Source organism: Raphanus sativus, chromosome 3 (assembly GCF_000801105.2).
Source record: "Raphanus sativus cultivar WK10039 chromosome 3, ASM80110v3, whole genome shotgun sequence".
NCBI classification, from domain to species: Eukaryota; Viridiplantae; Streptophyta; class Magnoliopsida; order Brassicales; family Brassicaceae; genus Raphanus; species Raphanus sativus.
Window position 1 is genome coordinate 2,219,048 of NC_079513.1, and position 21,051 is coordinate 2,240,098.

The 21,051-nt window shown below is 31.0% G+C and overlaps 3 protein-coding genes, 1 long non-coding RNA gene and 1 other non-coding gene across 6 annotated transcripts in view; 4 read left to right on the forward strand and 1 right to left on the reverse strand.

Moving 5' to 3' along the window:
- LOC108832084 (protein SYM1) overlaps nucleotides 1-6,449 on the forward strand; it is a 36,679-nt gene extending 30,230 nt beyond the window's left edge. Inside the window, exon 8 of the mRNA XM_057006100.1 lies at nucleotides 6,264-6,449. The gene's annotated coding sequence lies outside the window, so the exon portion shown is untranslated. The remainder of the gene's footprint in view (nucleotides 1-6,263) is intronic.
- TRNAQ-CUG (transfer RNA glutamine (anticodon CUG)) lies at nucleotides 4,437-4,508 on the forward strand. The gene has a single exon. It is a non-coding gene; the product is annotated as a tRNA-Gln (tRNA).
- On the forward strand, nucleotides 4,626-6,387 carry LOC108846117 (protein SYM1). The gene is made up of 7 exons (XM_018619328.2): nucleotides 4,626-5,048; nucleotides 5,120-5,260; nucleotides 5,331-5,444; nucleotides 5,530-5,703; nucleotides 5,789-5,904; nucleotides 6,027-6,084; nucleotides 6,211-6,387. Exons 1-7 carry the CDS (start codon nucleotides 4,713-4,715, stop codon nucleotides 6,214-6,216), a joined length of 945 nt encoding a protein of 314 aa, XP_018474830.1. The 5' UTR covers nucleotides 4,626-4,712; the 3' UTR covers nucleotides 6,217-6,387.
- A 779-nt stretch (nucleotides 6,450-7,228) lies between the features above and the next one.
- On the reverse strand, nucleotides 7,229-13,307 carry LOC130509845 (uncharacterized). The gene is made up of 2 exons (XR_008943785.1): nucleotides 13,174-13,307; nucleotides 7,229-7,787 (listed from the first exon to the last, which is right to left on the reverse strand). It is a non-coding gene; the product is annotated as an uncharacterized LOC130509845 (long non-coding RNA).
- On the forward strand, nucleotides 13,190-15,386 carry LOC108847915 (uncharacterized). Of its 2 annotated transcripts, XM_018621285.2 has the most exons (5): nucleotides 13,193-13,838; nucleotides 13,927-14,147; nucleotides 14,230-14,431; nucleotides 14,495-14,672; nucleotides 14,751-15,386. In XM_018621285.2, the coding sequence occupies exons 1-5, from the start codon at nucleotides 13,746-13,748 to the stop codon at nucleotides 14,996-14,998; spliced, it is 942 nt and encodes a 313-aa protein (XP_018476787.1). In that variant the 5' UTR covers nucleotides 13,193-13,745; the 3' UTR covers nucleotides 14,999-15,386. The 2 variants fall into 2 exon arrangements, with proteins under 2 accessions (XP_018476786.1, XP_018476787.1); XM_018621284.2 differs by having other exon boundaries at nucleotides 13,190-13,838; nucleotides 14,230-14,672.
- Nucleotides 15,387-21,051: the final 5,665 nt, after the last annotated feature.

Here is a 21,051-nt window from a genome sequence, read left to right on the forward strand (position 1 = left end):
GATAGAATGGAGCCTATCTAAGTTGGTTTCACCAAGCTCCCCTCCCAAATTGGCGTCATTTAGAGTTCTGTAACCATACAAAAAAAAAACAGAATTAACAGAAAGAAAGAATCAATAAATAGTATGTGAAAAGAGCTTACATGCTTATAATATCAGAGCCATTGCAGAGAATGCCCTGCCAAGATTCACCACATGGGTCTCCAGCAGCAGCAACCCAACGAGAGAGGCCAGGTGAACCAAGCGCAGCGAATAAGCCGTTCACTGCAGCAACTGATTCAAAAATTACAGCAATGCCTGATTAGTTCTCAAGCAATATATACAGATCTCACTTATGGGATTAAAATTGAAATCTACTGAGACCAAAAAAAAAAAAGTAAATCTACCATCATCAGGGTTTGTAGCAGCAAAGGAGATGGAAGGAGACAAAACCAGCAAAGACAAGAGCAGAGGAAGAAGAAGATGAGGATGAAGACAGTAGTGCTTAGATCTCTTCATTGTTCCAAGTCAGAATGAAGTAAACAACAAGCTTTAACCGAACAAGACGATGTCTAGGGATCTGTAAACAAGCAGACATCAAAGAACCATCAAGAAAGCGACAAGATCCATATAACCAATCGAAGGAGAAGTTAATCAATCTCGAGAAAGAGAGAAGAGAAAGTGAAACTTACTGGAAAGGTAGAGGAATCGCCATCAACGAATGGTTGGTTTGTAAAAAAACTAAAAGGGAAAGTTGCCTCTTTTTCATTAATTACTTAAACCCAATCCAGAAAAAAAAAATGCAAACTTTTTTTTTATTACTGAAACTAGGGGTGGGCATTTTATCCGTGAAATTTGATTCGATTCGTTATCCGTTGCTATTCGATCCGAAAATTCCGAATATCCGTAAGCTTTCGAAGCAAAGCAAATACTAAAATTCAATATCCGTTAATATCGAAGCAAATCACAAATATTAAAATTTTGGGAATCGAATATCCGATCCGATCCGTCAATATATAAATACATGTATATTTTGAATATATTTAAAATTTTAAATGTATAAAATTATTATTCTAACATATGATTTGACAGATTCTATTCACATTATTACTTATATAAAAGTATTACATAAAAGGAAAAAAACATTTATGACAATTATAATTTTTTTCTTAAGTTTTTTGTTATTATAATTGTTAATTAAGTTTAAAATTTTACAAAATATGTAGATTCACTATATCTTTTAATTTTTATCTTTTATATCATGCAAAAAAAAAATTCCAAAAAAAATTTTGTATCAAATTTTTAAGATTATTTGTATTAATCAAAACAAATGAGATATCCGTAAGTATCCGCAAATATCCGCAAATATCTATTTATTTTCCGGATATCCGTTTTTCCGAATATCCGTATTTTTCCGAATCAAAGCAAATCGGAAAATTAGATATCCGTAACATTCGAAGCAAATCGCAAATACCTTCAAAAACCCGGATATCCGATCCGTGCCCAGGCCTAACTGAAACAACCAAGAAACTCTGGTCATGGTTTTATATATGAATTAAAATTTGACCCAATGATACCGTTGCTTCAGATCAGTACAACATCCATTTTTAACATTAAAAAAATCAAATGTAAACTCTATTGATTAATCAATGATTTAACGCCATGATGTGTACAACTGTATCAACTTGCGTTCTTTGGTCTTTTTTTGTTTAAGAATGTAAATCCGACCAGAGACTTGTTTTCAAACTTTGTCCAATTTTTAGGACAGTAAAAGAGAATAATTGGTTTTTTTGTCACTCACCGGTATGCTGACTGTCACGCGCTTTGTCAAGGCGCGTGCGGATGGAGAATAGAAGGGAGGGTGGTGAAAAGTGGCAACGGTGTGAAAGACAAAAGTGGCCGCAAGGAAGAAAAGGTTTAGTTGGAATTGGATTCTCTCTCACAACTGTTTTCTTGCTGGCGAGTGTGGCACGTGCCCGTCACTTTCAGATGACGTCACTCATTTACACTACACTTCTTGAGCAGCATCTCGATGTTCATCTGGAAATGTAAATAATAGTAAGACTCAATGTAAATACACTAATACGAGGTTACTACTGTCTAATACTGATCGTTGAGAGTGCCACGTTTCTTACCGATTCGAAGTCGTAGATGAACTTGTTTGTGTTTCTGACAAAATGAGAGTAAACAGCGCAAAAATACGGAAGAAATTTATCAGACTTTCGTGAGAATAAATTACAAGATGCATAAATTTATATAGTGAATGAATCAGTCTAGTTTTTAAATTAATACAGAACTAGATTTTGACCCGCGCTTTTGAAGCGCGGGATATTTTACGATGAAAATTTTTACTAATAATTTAACAAATATTTTGGTAATTTTTAAAGAGTGCGTATTTAAAATATTTTTGTATTTAAATCAGTATTTTTAAATTCAACCCGATTGTGATTATACTGGTTAATCCGAAGATCTGACAATTCAATTTATGTTTTTAAAATATTCATATTAAAAAAATTACTAAAACCCGAGACTAACCGATTGAACTGATGGATGACCGATATGTAATCTAATTGGATTTAAATTGTAATAGTTTCATAATTTGTAATCTTATAATCGAAATTTTAAAGTTCACTATTTTGCAATTTATGAAATTATGACGTTTCTACAAAATTTTAAAGAGAAAATGATAGATATAAAATAACTAAGATTAGTTATTGTATTATTTGGAAATATTGATAGTAGTATAAAAAATATATTGTTTGGAAACATTGATAGTAGTATAAAGAAATAAGTATATTGTTTGGAAACATTGATAGTATTATAAAGAAATAAGTATATTGTTTGGAAACATGGATAGTAGTATAAAGAAAGGAATATTAGTGATTTAATGTTTAACTATAAAGTATAAAGATGTATTTAATTTAAAAACTTACAAAATAAATGTTAGGTCCAACAAAATGTTTCTGTTTTAATAAGATAGATAATATAATACATAAATGTTAATTTCATATTCTTTTTGACCTTTCTAGATTTGTTTTGATCTTCTCGTTATTTCCTTATCTTCATATTTTTCATATTCTTCATAGGTAAATTTCACGATCTCATAAAAGTTTTTAAATAAAATCCTCCTCAAATTGTCACAACTAGAGTCAGAACCGTTGCCAAGGTTGTCATGGCCAGTGGTCATGCAGAGTGGCTTGTACACCTTGGCATCATAGTTCAACCCCCCTCTCTGCTTCCTATAGTGAAGTTTTTCCCTCTACAAAAATTTAAGGACTATCGGACCAGTCCATTGTGACCCAAAAGTTGATAAAAACAAAAAAAAAAGTCACAACCGTTAAGATTTTTGGTGCCATGAACTTCAAAAACCATAATATCTGAAACTATTTAATTGTTATACAGTAAAATATAAAATATGATTAGTTTTGTAGAATAACTTTCTGAAATAAAATTTTCCAAAAATGTTTTGAAATAGTTTTTGTATGTTTATTTTGATAAATAAAACTGCAACATCAAATTATATTTGTAGCATGAAAAAAATACTTATCCTAAATTTTATATCATAACTTTTACTTTGTAAATTTTTATAATAAATAGTGATAGTTTGATAGACTAAAAGAAAATAATTCCAACGATGATTTTGGAACCATAAAAATAACCAGTTTTTATAAGTTATTTGGAATATATTAAGACCTTAAAAGAATTTTTTTTTTCAACTCAGAATGCAAAATATAAAAGAAACAATCGTCTTTTATTGGTCATATAGATGTAGAGTTATCAGTGTGGTTTACAAATTCAGTATGAATTTTTGTATGTTGATGAAAAAAAAGAGTAGTATGTTTTATATTACAATGTTAATTTTATAAAAACAAAAAATAACATACAAAAATTGAATAAAAGAAAGAGAATAATCATTTTTTCTTTTAAATATGGATATTACTGCAATTAACTGATTCTCAACTTTAGATTGGGATTATAGCAAATAAGTTCATCTAAAACAGAAAACTTTTACAGAAAAATAGTTGATAAAGGCGATAAAAACGATTCGGAAGGTGTCGATCTTTAACCTAATGATTCTGCCGTCTCTGACGGTGGAGACAAATGGCGTGATGTTGGGCATATTGGGTGGGAAGGAGGAGTGTGTTTCTGAGTAGGGCGGCGGAAGATCGAGAGATTCAGGGTTCAGAAACTAGAGTTTTGTAGTAATAATTTCAAAATGTTTTTATCAGTAGATCATATAAAATAATATTTTGGAAATATGCCCTTTAGATTAGATATGAAAATATGCCCTAAGCCAATGTTTAAGAAACTTTGGCAGTAGAATGGCTCTGGTCACCACAGAAAAAAAGTTTTCCTCCTGTTACTTTGATCGGAAAATCTTTCTCAAAACTGCTGCTGTCAGTGGCCACCGCAGCGAATAACAGGTTTGTTTTCAATAACCTGAAGTAAAAGTAGCAAATGGTCCTATGGTCTAGTGGTCAGGACATTGGACTCTGAATCCAGTAACCCGAGTTCAAATCTCGGTAGGACCTTTTTTTTAATAAAGAGTCCGCAAACCGGTTTTCATTTGAGCCGATCTGTTTACTTTAATCGAAACCCCAAATTCCGGTTCGATTCAGCCAATATCGTAGTAAAGCCGAGTTTAGTCACCAAAGTCCGCACTTTTGTTCCGACAAAACCAACAAAGAAGAGTTAAACTGGGAAAGACTCTTCCTTTGAGAAAGTGCAAAAAGCCCATGGCATCTCTATTCTGCTCTACCACCACCACCACCATCATCTTCTCCTCCAAGTTTCCTCCACCGATCAGAACGCATACTCAATTCCCCAAACCAAACCGTTTAAAGACTCAGAAACAGAGTATTACAGAGCGAAGAAGCTTGATCGTTGGATCAATCATAGAAGACAGAGAAGCAATCGATGTGAAGAAGAGTGATCCACAACAAGAAGAACCTAAAGAAGTAGATAGAGACTCCGATCGGCTGATGAGTCGAGGGATCAACGCAGCCATAGTTCTCGCCGCCGGCACCGTTGCAGTCACCAAGCTTCTCTCCATCGATCATGACTATTGGCATGTAAGCTTAGTGTCAAAGCTTTCTCCTTTCTGTGATTGTATTATATAACGATCGTTACTGTTCTTGTTTAGGGCTGGACTCTGTACGAGATACTTAGGTACGCACCTGAACACAACTGGGTAGCGTATGAACAAATCCTCAAAACAAATCCTGTTTTAGCGAAGATGGCCATCAGTGGAGTTGTCTATTCTCTAGGAGATTGGATTGCACAAGTAAAATTAAAAATAAATAAAAACTACTCAGTTTTTGAGTTCTGTCTTAACCAATTTTGACTATATACAGTGTTACGAAGGAAAGCCTCTGTTTGAGTTTGATCGAACTCGTGTACTTAGATCAGGTCTTGTTGGTTTCACTCTCCATGGTTCACTCTCTCATTATTACTACCAATTCTGCGAGGTAAAACAATTTAAAAAAAAGAGAGTCTATTCCTTTCCCTGTTATGATCGGTTGTAATCACATGTCTTTTTTTTTGTTTGACAAGGCTCTGTTTCCTTTTCAAGATTGGTGGGTTGTCCCTGCAAAAGTGGCATTTGATCAAACCGTATGGTCAGCTATTTGGAACACTATCTACTATACTGTTTTAGGGTTATTGCGTTTCCAGTCCCCCGATAAGGTTTTCAGCGAGATCAAGACCACTTTTTGGCCAATGATCACTGTAATAATCTCCTACTTTTCTTTTTGTTTTCTTAAATAATCATATAAGAGTTAATGTTTTAGTTGGTCTGTTTGATTTTGTGCAGGCCGGGTGGAAGCTTTGGCCATTGGCTCACTTGGTTACGTATGGTGTGATTCCTGTAGACCAAAGGCTTCTTTGGGTGGATTGTATTGAACTCATTTGGGTCACTATACTGTCCACGTGAGTCTTCCTTCATCTCTTTAATCTTTTCTCCAATCTATTTGAATATAATTGCATGTATTGTCATGAAGAGGAGATCAGTTTTTTTTTTTTTTGCTAATTGTGATTTTGAATTCTTGAAGTTACTCAAATGAAAAAGCAGAGGCGCAAACAACAGGGGAAACAAACTCCACTACTGAGGTTGTAAATGTTTCTTTTTGTTTCAAGAATCTGTCTTCATAATTCAATCTTGAGCATTTTGGACGTTTGTCCTGAGTGTTTTTTTTTCTAAGCTTTTTTTTTGTACTTTTTTTTTGTACTTGACAGGACTAGGACATATCTGCATGGCGGCATCTAGTTTATGAAGAACATCAAGCATATTTTTTTTCTCTTATATATATAGAAATTTAAAACATGTATATATACATTTGATTTGATTCCAAGAGAGAATCGAATCTATTGTGCAATACATCACCAGCCAATAAACACACAGATTGAACGGCACACAGTGCTGAGGCATAAGAACTAGAAGGTACAGTTTTCTCAGAAACAATATTAGACGCTAATCTCAAGTCTTGGAATTTTCTTCAGAGAATAGCTGAAGCTGAACAAGTGAGTTTACGCGTATGTAACATCTTCTAGTCCCAACCAGTTTTGGTATCATCTGCATCGGTTTCTGTATAGTGTATTCACTTTACCGTAGGTCTCATTTTCTTGACCTGATGATGATCTAACTGTGAAATTTCTTTAGAGATGTGGTTCTGATCTTTGGCCATCATCTGATTCCACTGCATTTGTGGCTGAAGGGAAGCCCTGTTCATCGTAATCAGACTTAGACTCTATTTTCCCATCAAGAAACGAAGACACCACTGCACAACAATCATCATCATCTTCCTATGTTTATATGATAGGGATGTCATGTGGTAGTGGTGGGTCACTTTCAACGTTATATCATATAGCCTACAATGTGCCTTAAATCGTATTCTCAAACTATATATTACAGATTGCAACACGAATGTAGCACGCCAAATGATCCACTAAATTCTCATTCTTGAGCTATGTTTTCTAGTTGAGTTTTTTTTTTTTTTAAGTTCCGATTGTGTCAATGCTTTGATCATATGCCGTATCGATTTAGTTTACAAGTGACAGTGATTACTTAATACTTAATTTTCATGTTAACTTTTAGTAGCACTTTATAAACTCGCTAAATTATGCGCCTGTAAAGATGTAATGTAGTTTTTTTAGTGAGACACTATCACTAAACAAGTTTGGTATGTAGTAGAGAAAGTTGTTTCTTGTTTGTACCTTTTATCATCTCAGGTTCTAATATATTGCTCCCCCAAAATGTAAAGTCACATCTTTAAACCGGTCCAAAATAAACCGGTCACTTGGCAATTTATGTATCTCAGTATCTGCATAACATATTAAACTCATCCTGATATGATATCCAATTATCCACAGTCATTGCAATTCAAAAAGAAATACAATGTCGTCCACCGATAGTCCGATACTAATAGTAACAAAAATCCAAAATTCCATCTAACAAAAAATGTGACAAAGTTATCACGAGAGGCTTTGGAAGTCTTATTGGGCCTAAAGCAATTAACTGCCGTAGCTAGGGTGAAAAATAAAATAAAATAAAAATGCTGAATACTTTAAGGCCCAAATATTTCCTCAATAAGCTGAGAATGAGATATTCTTTTGTTTCATCCTCACGCGGTCATTCCTCGAGTATGTGAATTACGCCACGTGGAAGAAATTTCTCGTTACACCATCACTCCCATCACCTTCGTTTTCAGTTCCCAAATCCCGATAATGACTTCAGCCATATCCAGCCGCCGCATTAACCGGCCATCTAGCAATACCAACGTTCCGGTTTTGTTCATAGAAAACCTGGTCAAAAACTTATCAAAATTGCAATTTAATTAGTTAAAAACTCTACCAATTTGCAAGTTCGATTTGAACAAAAAGATTTCGATTTGTAAAAATCAAATTCTTCCATCATAAACTCATATTTTATATTTAAAAATTTTTTTTTTGGTTTGAGCTCTATCTCTCAACCTGAAAAAGAAAACTGCAGTAAATACAGTGTAAAAATAAAAGATTGGGTATGTGGAACAGTTTTCATCTGGGAATGGTAGACGTTCCATCTTCCCTCTACTTCAAGAGAGAGAAAAGGAGAGTCGCGGTGGTTCCCTGACGGTGGTGAGCAGGTTCAGCTTCCGGAACATGGAGGCTTACACAGCTCCTTTGTCGTCGGCCTTGACTCCGGGAGTGAAGGCTTATCGAGCTTCGACTTGCCGGCTTTTGGTTTTCAGTGGTTACGGTTGATGGGTTTTCAGATCGGGAAATGCGGTCTTCGAACTCCAGAGAATCGGTGAGATCTCGGCTGCCGATTGATGCTCACCGAGAATGGAGTTTCGTTAAAGACGATAAAAGGTTTGTGTGATGGCTGGTGTCTCCGCGGATGAGATCTCGAACAGATCGATGAATCTCTCCGATGCAAGGAGAATCAGCGAATGAAAAAGGTGAGGTGTAGCTTCGGTTCAGGTGAGGCTGTGAGTCGGCGGCAGGTTTCCGGTAGTCTTATCCATTTCAATGGCGGTGGAAAACTGAAGCGGTGGGATGATCGCGTTTAGTTCAAGGAGTTTGGGCTTGGCCCATTAGTTCTCCTTTTCTCAATTCGAGTTTTAATGCACTGTCTTGTATGTTTGTTTTTGGACTTTTAGTCCTTTCCAATAAATTCATTTAGATGGGAAAAAAAAAAATTGGGTATGTGATTTAAGTCCTTTTGTGGGCCCACTGACAAGCCCAGAAATCGCACGGATTCTGTAATATACTTGCCATCACTAAAGTTACCACATGGACAAAAACAAAAAAAACACAAATTCCCAGAAAATCTATATATTAAAAGGAAAAAAGAAGATTAGTTACGATTTTTTTTTTTGATCAACTGTTACGATTTTTAATTATATTGTTGTTTTTCTTCTGATTGGGATAGAGTAGAACTCATAACCAAGTTGGTACATTTCCACGTAATTGACATTTTTTACACGTGATGACTACCGTAGTAGTACCGTCCAATAACGTGATACTTTTATTTTTGTTTTATGTTCAATTAGTGATATTCCGTCGCTACGCACCGAGTTCGTATGTTATACTTTTACATAAATATATAAATTATTATATGGTCTTAACAAATAAAATATGTTAAATATGAAAATAAAAATATATTAAAAATGATATTTTCTGATCTTTATTGATAGTGGTGACTTTGTTTGAAGTTGTTTAGTTCAAAGTAGAATATGATAAGTGGTTGTTACTAATCGATTTAATAAAAATAGAATAAAAAGCCGATAGTCATAAACAAAGTTGATGTTTTATATAGAAAATATATTTATATTATTAATTATTAAAATAACTATATATGAACTATAAAACTTTTACTAATATATTTAGTTCAAATAATAGAAAGATGTAATACTGTTCAAATTTTATAAAAAAAATGGGTGAAGTGTTAATTTTTGATAAAATAATTGGTGAATATCTAATATATATTTTTAAAATTACCATGTTGACTTTTAAAATATAGAGTGCGAGTTGTATGTGTTACTTTAGTTTTAAGGTCTCTCAAAAAGATGTATCTTAAAATAAGAAACATAAAATTATTTTCTATATTAGTTTTGTTATAATAGAAGATTTTGTGTGTGTTCATAACGAAATTCTTGTTTGTCCACCCTTATTTAGAAATATCAACTAATCTTAATATGAATCTAAATATGTTTTTAGCTAAAAACTATAAATGGTTTCTAAACTCCTCTATTTAATGGACAACTTCTATTTTAACCGGAATGGAACAATTTCACCAAATCTTCCTAGTAAAAAATCAATTTGTTAATTAGTAAATGAGATGTTAGCATCTATAACGATCATGATAAAGACAATTTCTAACTATTTGTGATATTCGGGCTTGCTGACTTGATGCATTTAGTAATGGTTTTGACAATAAATGGTTAGTGTGGTGCAAGTGATTAATGGTGAGGATGGTGTGTGGTTTACATCAATTTTAAATAACTTTAGCAACCAGGCAACATTTCTAAATTTCTCTCAGATCGGAAGTAATGATTCTTTTTTTGTTTAGTTAAGTTTTAAGAGTATACTAATCATGTTCACGGTTTTTAAAATGTAAACACGGATAGCATGCATCAGGGAAGTTATTAGTTTCCTTGCATAGTGTAACATGGGAAGATACCATAGAGTTTATGTGCCAATACCAATAGACCAAATGTTAGTCTTTTGGACTTGAATCGTCATCAGTTACAAAACATTATTAGAGTGGGATGAGTGGAATTTCTAGATTGATTATATGGCGGTTACGTCGATTTCATTAAAGAAGGGGAATCGTAGAGGCTCTATTTTCCATCGTCAACATCAAATATAAAGAAATCCTATAAAACAATATTTTGACACCCGACCAGGACACTGAATCAGACGATTTACCGGGTCTCTGAATTATTGGATCAACCGTGGGTGAACCGCGGTTTAGTAAATGAATTAGTTTTATTATAAGATAATATATTAGCTATGAAAATAAATATATAAAAAATAAAGTTAATATTTTAAATGTTTTCAAACATAAAGTAATAGTATGGATATGTATCTATTTTATGTTTAATTTTTTTTGAAAATAATTAACTTCAGTTTCCATTTTTGTATTTTTATTTGACATACAAAATATTAAGAAATAGTTTAAAAGTATTTTTAAAAAATATGTAACATAAGAGTTATGAAATCTAAAGAAAATCAAGATACAAAATTCATAATAAATTAAACTTTCAATATAAAATTAAAACATCATTGTAATAAATTGTCAATAACAAAAATAAACTAACACCTAATAACAATTAATACCAAAAACACATTAAATAAAGTTGAGAAAAAAATTTAATTATTAAAAGGAAAATACCACATGACATTTTTCCCCCAAGGAGAAAAAAAACTCAACTTTATTAGTTAAGATAATGTGATATTAACGCATAATTATTTTCCCAACTATTTCCAGACACCTAATTGATTAATTAATTGGCTCACTGAGTTTTTTCTTTCATTTCTTCAAGTGTCAAGTTCGCAACATCTATAGGATGGGAAAACATATATTTACATGGCATTTGATTAACATAACTTTTATCATATAGTCTAATCACATAAAATATAATTTGCAGAATCTTTATCATGTAGTCTAATTATAATAACTTGAATTATAGTATTATATTACAAACACTACAAAAAACGTGATGATAACTACACAATTGATACAACATTTAGAAATTGGTATGTTTGTGGAATACTTATAACAGGTTAACTACCGAATACAGCTGCTGTTAAATAATAAATTAACAATATTCAAATTATATATAATTACAAAAGTATTAAAATCATATACTATAATAAATATGAAAGTTATATTTATAAAACTATATTATTATTTTTTTTAAAGTTACAAAGGCTTTTTTTTCTTTTAAAGTTTATAACATAAATTATAATATAATATATAAACATTTAGTATTTCTATTATTTCAATTTAAATTTTTATTAATTATTTTATTTATACTTTTATCTTCAAAGTTAAAAATTATCCTCCTGCAACTGCAAACGCTGACTGAAACCAACTTTTGATTATAAGAGGTTCAGAACGGTTTAAAGTGATTTATATTGTTTTCCGTGATTATTTCAAACCATGACAACCGCTACCAACCACAAAAATCACGTTTACGGGTGATTGCGGAGAAACTAGTCATGCTCTTAATTTATATAGCTATAATATAATTTAATCTATAAAATTATTTACATAGTTTATATATATATATATATATATATATATATATATATATATATATATATATCTATTTTTTCTACGATGCCACAAGCAATTAGAAAGTTCTTTTTTTGGTCAAACTTTAAAAAACACCCACATATTAAAAATATTTAAGAAAATATATTTATACTTTTTTGCTTGATTAATATTTATTTATAAATAGGTATATATCCTTATTTTTTACCTTTATAATAGAAAATATTATTTCTTGATAACGACATATACATATATATGAATTATCTTATGTTCCAAAAATATGTTTTTATTTTGAAAATTTTATTAGACTAAATTATAATAAATTATCTAACAACATATATAAGAGTTATCTTATTTAAAAAATATGTATTTATATTGAAAATTTTATTATATCAGTCATGTAATGGAACATATAAATCTAATATTATGAACATAAAATTAGTTTTTAATTATATAATAAAATTACAGAACAATAAATTTAATGCTTAACTTTTAGTGTGAGAATTTAAAGACGAAAAATCACTTTACAAATAATAGTATACTAGAGCTTCATCTGCACACCCGTGCGAGGTTAGTTTTGACTTTTTTATAAATTGTTTGATGATATTTTAAAAATATAGGTTATTTAAATATTTTTTGTTTCATAAAATTTTATCCAAACCCGGAAGAATTCAAATCTAACACTATTCAAAAAAATTTAATACCCGAACATAGTTTAATTTTAAAATCCAAAAATCAAATACTCGTAAAAATCAAATTATTATGGTTAATGCGTATAATAAATGTTATCGAATTATTATAGTAAATATAATTAATGAAATAGTTTGGAAGAGTGAAAAAATAAATGTAAAATATGTAATAAACATTTAAATGAAAACAATAAATGAATTAGTTAGAATTAGTCGAAAAAATAATAAGAATCTGTAAAAATACACATTAAAAGGAGGCAAATATTATTTTATACTTTAGATTTAATAGAATAGATATAAACCCATATGTATCTATGGGGGAGAGTATACCTAGTAGATATTTTCTCTGTGTTTTTCCTTAAACGGCATGGTATTATGATAGCAAATCAAAATATATGGCATAAGCAGAAATGTAGAACATAGTATTAGCAAAAAAAAAACAGCGGGTAAAAAGTTAGGCAGCCAATGTACCTTTCTAGTAATCTACTAATCGAACATCAAAGAGTCGATCTGGGAATAAAACAGCAAACCGCGTGAGGATCATTAGATTTGGACGAGGAAAATCGTCAAACTTTGAGATAGTATTTGATTAGCTGTTTACCCTTAATTTCAGAGTCTTCTCTTACTTATTTTATCTTACTAATTCTAAAATCTTTTTATTATTTTTATATTCATTTTCTTAAATTGGAAAAAAAAAGATAAAACCGAGAAGAAAGAATTTTTTGAAGATAATCGAATTCTCTTTCTCACCTTATATATAACCTCGTCTCTGTTTCGTATTCCGACACCCTAACTGTTTTTTTCCCATTGTTTTTCAAGAATTCTTTTGAGAAAGTTTTCAGTTTTCCGGCAAAATTGCTCTCCTCATCAAACACCAAGAAGAAAAAACTTTGTTTGACAAGTTGGGTCATTACATTGTTTTCTGGTTTCGTCTTTTCTTTTTTTGTTCGATCACAGAAACAAACAAACAACGGAAAATCAGTTCTCTCCACAGAAAAAAAATAAAATAAAAATAAAGACTTTTCTTTCTTCTGCAAGTAACTGAGCAGATTTCGTTTTTTTCTTCCATTTCTGTTAAATAAAAAAATAAAAAAAAATTATTGTCCATAACTTCCGTTGCCCTTAAATTCAGCTGTCCTAACGTCAAAGCTCAGACACTCGCTTGCGTGTCTCCCTCTTAAACTCCCCATTCCTCTCTTGTTCTTTTCCTCTGTTTCTCTCTGTTTCTGCCCTGTTTCTCTTCTTTTCTTCTCTGTTTCTGGGACATTTCAAACAAGGATCAAGAAACCCAATCTCCCTCTCTCTCTCTCTAGAAAGGAATCATGGTGTTTGGAAAAGGGTCAATGAAAAAATCGAACCTTGACAAGTTCCTTCATTGCACAACACCTGTAGTGCCACCTCAATCTCTCCCCAAGGTTAGAAACGTTCTTTCTCTCTCTCTCTCTCTTCTCTTTAATGACAGTTTTGTTATGATGCAATTCTTAATTTTTTTTTTCTTTGCAGACCGAGATTAGGAGTTTGAATCGGATTTGGCATCAACCAGAGAGAGAAAACATTGAGTATTTCAGATTGAGTGATCTATGGGATTGCTACAATGAATGGAGTGCTTATGGAGCTGGTGTTCCCATTCGTCTCACTAATGGTGAATCTCTGGTTCAATACTATGTTCCTTATCTCTCTGCTATCCAGATCTTCACATCTCGTTCTTCCTTGATCCGCTTAAGGTACATCTAGATCATGAACCCATTTTCTTGTTGAGATTTGAATTTGATCTAATTAAGTGAGTCCTTTTTTGTTCTTAATTAGGGAAGAGTCTGAAGATGGAGAAAGCTCGTTTAGTGATTCATACAGTGAAGAGAGTGAGAGTGATAAGCTTTCAAGAAGTGCTGCTTCTGATGAAGGGCTTGAGCATGACGCCATTCTACATCCCAATGATCGTTTGGGCTATCTTTATCTGCAATACTTTGAGAGATCAGCTCCTTATGCTCGCGTTCCTCTCATGGATAAGGTAACTTTCAATGATCTTATCATTCAAGACTTGAGTATGACATTAGTTAAATTTTTCTTTCAGATCAATGAACTGGCTCAGAGGTATCCTGGACTAATGTCACTGAGAAGCGTAGATCTTTCACCGGCAAGTTGGATGGCTGTAGCATGGTACCCTATTTATCATATACCAATGGGAAGAACCATCAAAGATTTGTCTACTTGTTTCCTCACTTATCACACTCTTTCATCTTCTTTCCAAGGTACTAACTCATCTTCTCAATAGTCTTTCGATGTGTTATATCCAGCAGAGATGTAACTGTTATGGTCTTGATATACAGATATGGAGCCAGAAGAAAATGGTGGGGAAAAGGAGATGATTCGTAAGGAAGGAGAAGGGGTAACTTTGCTTCCTTTCGGGTTAGCGACTTACAAGATGCAAGGCAATGTTTGGCTCTCGGAAGATGATCAAGGTCAAGATCAAGAGCGAGTTCTATCTCTTCTAAGTGTTGCTGATTCTTGGCTAAAGCAGCTAAGAGTCCAACACCATGACTTCAACTACTTCTCAAGAATGGCTCACCGTGGCTAAACAAATCGGTCACTATACCGATGATTTTCAACCGTAGATGTTTTTTTAATATCTCATTTTGTTTTTCTTGCTTCTCTCAAGTGATTAGGAGGTTACTTTTTTTTTCTCTGGCCGCAAGAATCATGTGTTGTCAAGTGGTTGGAGCAGCAGTGCCAATGGCTGTGGAGAAGAGAGGCTCAAACCGCTCGATGAGCTTAATTCAATTAAAGCGGTTCTTGCGTTTTGGGTGTAAAATATCTTTTGAGTCCTATCTATGGGAAGATTTGGTTTATTATAAAGTGTTGATGTGTTGAAAAGAGTGTTTCTTGTTTCTTGATAACATTGATTCTGAGGATCTTGTTCTTGTACCTCAGTAACAGTAAATATAACGATCTAATCATCTTTGTAATGTCTTCTTCATCCACCATGTGTTTTATTGATCAATAGATGATATAATTTGATGTAACAATATCAACTTTGATATCCATACAAGCAATTAGTATTTTAGGAAACATACCTAATCTACAGATTGACTATTATATACACCATGCCGTACGTTTGTAAGTTCAAGTTGTGTATAATACCAGTTCATCATCTGATATTATAAACAGTTGGACTAGTTTATACATAGCTAAATTCAATTTAACTGAATAGTCTATGTCCAAATACATTTCAGATAAAGTATCATGTTAAGATTGTTTTTAGTTTTAAAATTGTTCTTTTAGTCTTTCAACATAAATATTGGTATAAAAACGTAATTTAACTCCAATATGTCAAAATTTAGAGGTACAATGGAAACTTATCAAACTTTTCTGTGTGGATATGTCAAAACAATGTTTATTTTATTTTAAGACATGGAAATATAGATTGTTGATTTATTAGATAATAGATAATATCAGTTTTAGAAATATCAAATTAAATGTATTTAGAAAATGAAGACATGTTATACTATGGAAAAAGTGAGACCTTTTGGAGACAAAAATGTCAAACATGTGAAAGAAAAATGAAAATTGTGGCCTTTAAGATTGTAAAATTGACTTGATGAAGTGAGTGTTTGGTCCCTCCACCGAATTTTCTAGACCTTGTAACTCTTTTTTTTCCTTCTTTTTATTTAGATGGAACAAATCATTCCTACCAATTGGAAATTGAAATTTGTCGAGTAATTTGGCCCCTTTCTTTCCGGTATTAAATACTTATTAAGCTTTAACCTATATTAGATTTTGATCCGCGTTTTGAAAATGCAGAATTATTTTTGACTCAAAAAGTAATGTAACAATTTATACATTGTATATCATTTCTTGTTAAACTTGTGTACATGATTTATTTAAATTATTTTTATATATGTGCTAATTTTTTGGATTTTGAAAAAGAAATAAATAATAATTTGTATTACACACTAAATTTTTATCCACTATTAAAAACTATATGAGAAATAATCATCATAACTGTTATTTTAGTTTTACTATGTTTTTGATACCCGACCTGGATCCGTGATCAAACCAATAAATCTTGTTCAGAGTTATTTTTTAAATCTATTATAATATGGAAATTTTCAATTCCATATATTGTTATGTTGCATAATTGATTGATTAGTTACATCATTATAGAATTTGTTAATTCGTAAATTAGAAATAGTTAATAATGCGCCAAATTGATTGATACAATTAATTTTTACGTGCCATGTTAATAGGGAAGTAGAATCAAGTTGTGCATCAAACTTGCCATGTTAATAGGAAATATTTGCTTGCTCAATTTAAATAATTTTCAAAATATTTGTTTTAAACATTAAATGGTAATGGCATACTTGTAATATTAAAAAATTAAATAGTAATTCTAAAACGTAATTTAGTTTTAATAATATATATATTAGTAAAAGATAAGTAAGAATAGAAATACTACTAAATTTTGCAAGTTATATACACTAGAATATCACTGTATCTATAAATAATTTTACTCTCAGTTAATGAAGATTTTTCATTTAATTAATACATTTTTATAATTGTAATTTTACCACCAAAAACGGCATCAATGACAAATGATAATAAGAATCGCATGCTATCAGGATTAATAAAAAAAATCATACAATAGTGGTTTACTTTATATTTTAAAATCTCCAACCAACGAGACTAATAGTAAATTCATGCAAATGTGGTTTACTTATTTTTTACCTAAAATTTGAACATATTATTGAAAAAAAATATTCATACATATATATTAATTTGGTTACTATTTATGAAATTTTATCAAATTTTGATTTATCTAATCTTTCTAAACAAACAAAATAAATAAATTATTCTTGTATGCCACAATATATTACAACCAAAAGAATTTATTTGTTTAGTTATTATTTTCCTTAATTCAATTTTACTAGATGTTTAAACAAACAAAATAAATAAATTCAAAATACAAATTATAATATCTTCCAAATTTTATTCATAAGAATATTTAATATCGCTACAAGATATAGGAAACTGAATCATATTATTCATTGACAAAAAAAAATTCTTAACTTACTTATCAATCTACAAATAATTATGAACTAGATTTTGACTCGTGCTTTGGAAAGCACTGAATTCTTTTTTCCAGTTCGGTTCAAGTTCGGTTTTGATTTTTCAGTATCTAGGTTTAAGAGATATAAAATTCGATCGATTGTGTATTGGATTTGAGCTTAAATACTCTGATCTGGTTAGTTTATTTATTTTATATGTTGTGTCGATTATCGGTTCAGTTTCAGTTTAGTTTGGTATGTTATACAAATATATAAGTCGATATAATATATATGTTCATTGTTGTAAGATTTTTTTTTTGTTTTTTATGTTAGTTTGGTTATAGTCGATTAATGTCTTAAAATTCTAAATATAAATAAATACTTTTATATATGTGTTTTTAATTTGGAAAATATAAAAATGATGGATAAAATTATTTTTATTCATAAATAGCCATAAATTTAGTTTATTTAATATTGGTCCCATAACAAATTTGATTATACACTTATATTTTTTATATAGTTCTTGTCGTCGGAGTAGTAATAGGATAATCAATACAATTAAAGTCGATTATAACAAGGAATATTCTAAAGATATACATCATTGGAGATATATGGAGCTACAAAATCTATTGTATTTGTTTTTTTAGATCTATTTTGTTACAACAACAAAATATTTTTGATAATCTTGTTATTATGTCAAAAGAATCTATTGTAGTTTTACATATAAAAGTTTGTTCAAAACATATTATTTCGATAAACCAAATACAAACAAAGTTAAAAAATATACGATAGTTAGTTTATAGTTTTTTTAAAATAATGTATACCGTCGAGTAAAAAAGTAATTTAAATTATATTTAGTGGATATAGAATAAAATGAACATCATATAAATGTCGAAGGGCTTACAGGGAAAAGAAAAAAAAATGTAAATGTTAGCTTAGTTTGTGGTGAAAATAATAAAAAAATTGATTGATCAAGTCGTATATTTGTTTTGTTAAATGTCTGCTAATTGTATTGATAATAAAATTAGTAAATTCGATTTGTTAAACTTCCAGAAATCGTGGAACATAACAAATATTTTCTTAAAAATATTTAATAATTAATAGATAATGACATTCATTTGTAAATATTTTCAAAGTTTAAGGGGAAATCTGAAACAGGCTGCTGTTTTAATTGTATTGATACAATGGAGTTTTACTTTATATTTTTAAATCTCTAACCAACCGAACTAATAAAAAATTCATGCAAAGGAGGTTTTACTTTTTTCTAAACCTAAAACGATAACTAAAATGAAATAAATAGAGTAATAAATAGGACAACATAAGAAACTGATCCTTTGGAGCTACTCAAATATGCAGAAAGTGAATGCCAAGCATGGTTTAATGCAAATGAGATGACAAGCCCCATTTCACAAGAGCGTAGCGTAGATGAATCCTAAGTCATAAGCTAAATATATATATGGTGGATGATTTATGGACCTCTACAGCCCATTTTAATTGTTGCGGTTGGGTTTGGATAAATAACTTGGGAAAGACTCAATTAATGGGGATGCGAAATTTAAGGAGGCGAGAATCTGTTTTACATTCTGAAGTGGAAGTTCTGCAATGGGCATTGGAGATCATGCTTCAACATTCGTCATGTCGAAAATTTGGGACGGACTGTAAATATCTAATCTCGATGATAAATGAGCCTTACGCTTGGCCAAATTTTGCAACAGAACTAGAGACAATAAAGACATTATTGCTTTGTTTTCTAAACTTCAAAATATCTCATTTTCCAAAAGCGCAAAATGGAATAATAGACTCTTTACATAGGACTGCAAGATCTTTTTATAAAAAATTGTGCTACATTGATTATTATGTTCCGATCTGGTTAGCCAAATTACTTCAAATCTGAGTAATAGAATAGTCGTTCGTTGTAAAAAAACAACATAAGAAAATTAAATTTATATGCATACATGTGTGTGCATACGAAAGTTAATGTTCTTTGTTATATACTACAACTTTAAAAATGACAAAATATGTTCTAAAAACGACAAAATATAGAATTAATCACTTTTGTATATAAATTATAGAATTAACTGTTGATAATACATTTTACAGAACACAGAACCAATACCAAATGTCACAAGACCAACCACACCTAGGTTTCATAACTTTCATTTTACCTTTATTATCATAGCTGATTTGAATTGTTGGACCAATTAAAAACCTTATCATGTTTGGCTATTGATCTAAGTTTTAGGCAACACTCACGAGGAGATATGGTTTATTTAAGAAGATAGGTTTACATTACGTCTCACTCTGATCTGATAACATCAACTATAAACCACTAACCATACTACATCAACTGAAAGGAGCCAGAGCCGGTCCTAGAAATATGGAGGTTAGAAGGAAAAAAAAATTATGTGGCTGCCTAGATTCGAACTCATGACCTCATCATGCAAGGAGTAGTGCGTTACCAAGTGTGCTAAAGAGACTTTTAACAAAATTGTGGCCGAATATCTAGTTAATAATTGACGGCCAGAAGCACGTGCTTGACCCGCTTGTGGTCAAGGCCGGCTCTGAAAGGAGTAATAGTCAAACCCCTAAGATATTAAATAAATTTAATAAAAGAGTTCAACAACCAACAAGCCACGAAAATTTGATACTATCAAAGTCAGATACAGTATGCGGTTTCATATATATCCACTAGTTAGTATTTTTTTTCTGTTTATGCCCTCACATTCGTGTTATACATAGACGTTATCTATCAATATTATGAAAACAGAAGTACAAAATATAATAATCTTAATTTTTAAACTTATTTATAATAATATACTACTGAAATTATTAATTAATTTAACTTTTATCATTCTTTGTCTTTTTCTGTTTAATTAATGTATTTCCAAAATCGAATTCTAACTAAAAAATATGACACAATAATTAATAAACCTAACTTATACTAGTATTTATTGTCTTTTCCTATTTTAATATATATGTGTTTAGAAATAACTAATGAACTTAGCTTTAAATAGTTAATGTACAATATTATTTTTAAATTTATGCAATTGTATTTTTATTATTTATTATTAATAACTAAAAATAAGACACATAAACAATCATCATTTATAGGATTCCTAAGGAAGTGAGTGGTGTTTTTTCTTGGATTCTTTGGATGCTGTGGAAGAATAAAAATGCTTTCAAGTTTGAAGGAAAAGAGTTTGAGCCTGTGGAGACGGTTACAAAGTGTAGAGAGGATTCACAACGTTGGTTTGATGTTATCTCAACGTCAAAGGATCAAGCTGCAGTCATAACGAAATGGTCAGGCGGTGGGACCGTGTGGGAAGCACCTGCGATAGGAAGAGTCAAGTGTAATGTCGGTGTAGCTTGGGATCAGAAAACAAAACTGGCGGGTGCAGGTTGGATTGTGAGGGAGAATGATGGCGGTACCATTCTTCATAGCCGTAGAGCGTTTAATGGAGTTTCATCTATCCTGGAGGCAAAAAGATTGAGCATGATTTGGGCTATTGAAAGTATGATCTCTCACAAATTGCACAAGGTTTCTTTTGCAGTGGAGTCTACGGAGTTGGTGGGAGCTGTAAATCGA

Bases quoted from the DNA above. Each gene is read 5' to 3' on its own strand.
- LOC108847915 (XM_018621284.2), top strand. From the start codon at position 13,746: ATGGTGTTTGGAAAAGGGTCAATGAAAAAATCGAACCTTGACAAGTTC. The intron at 13,839-13,926 runs GTTAGAAACGTT...TTTTCTTTGCAG, and splicing joins CACCTCAATCTCTCCCCAAG to ACCGAGATTAGGAGTTTGAA. The intron at 14,673-14,750 runs GTACTAACTCAT...CTTGATATACAG, and splicing joins TCTTTCATCTTCTTTCCAAG to ATATGGAGCCAGAAGAAAAT.
- LOC108846117 (XM_018619328.2), top strand. From the start codon at position 4,713: ATGGCATCTCTATTCTGCTCTACCACCACCACCACCATCATCTTCTCC. The intron at 5,704-5,788 runs GTAATAATCTCC...GATTTTGTGCAG, and splicing joins CTTTTTGGCCAATGATCACT to GCCGGGTGGAAGCTTTGGCC. The intron at 5,905-6,026 runs GTGAGTCTTCCT...GAATTCTTGAAG, and splicing joins TGGGTCACTATACTGTCCAC to TTACTCAAATGAAAAAGCAG.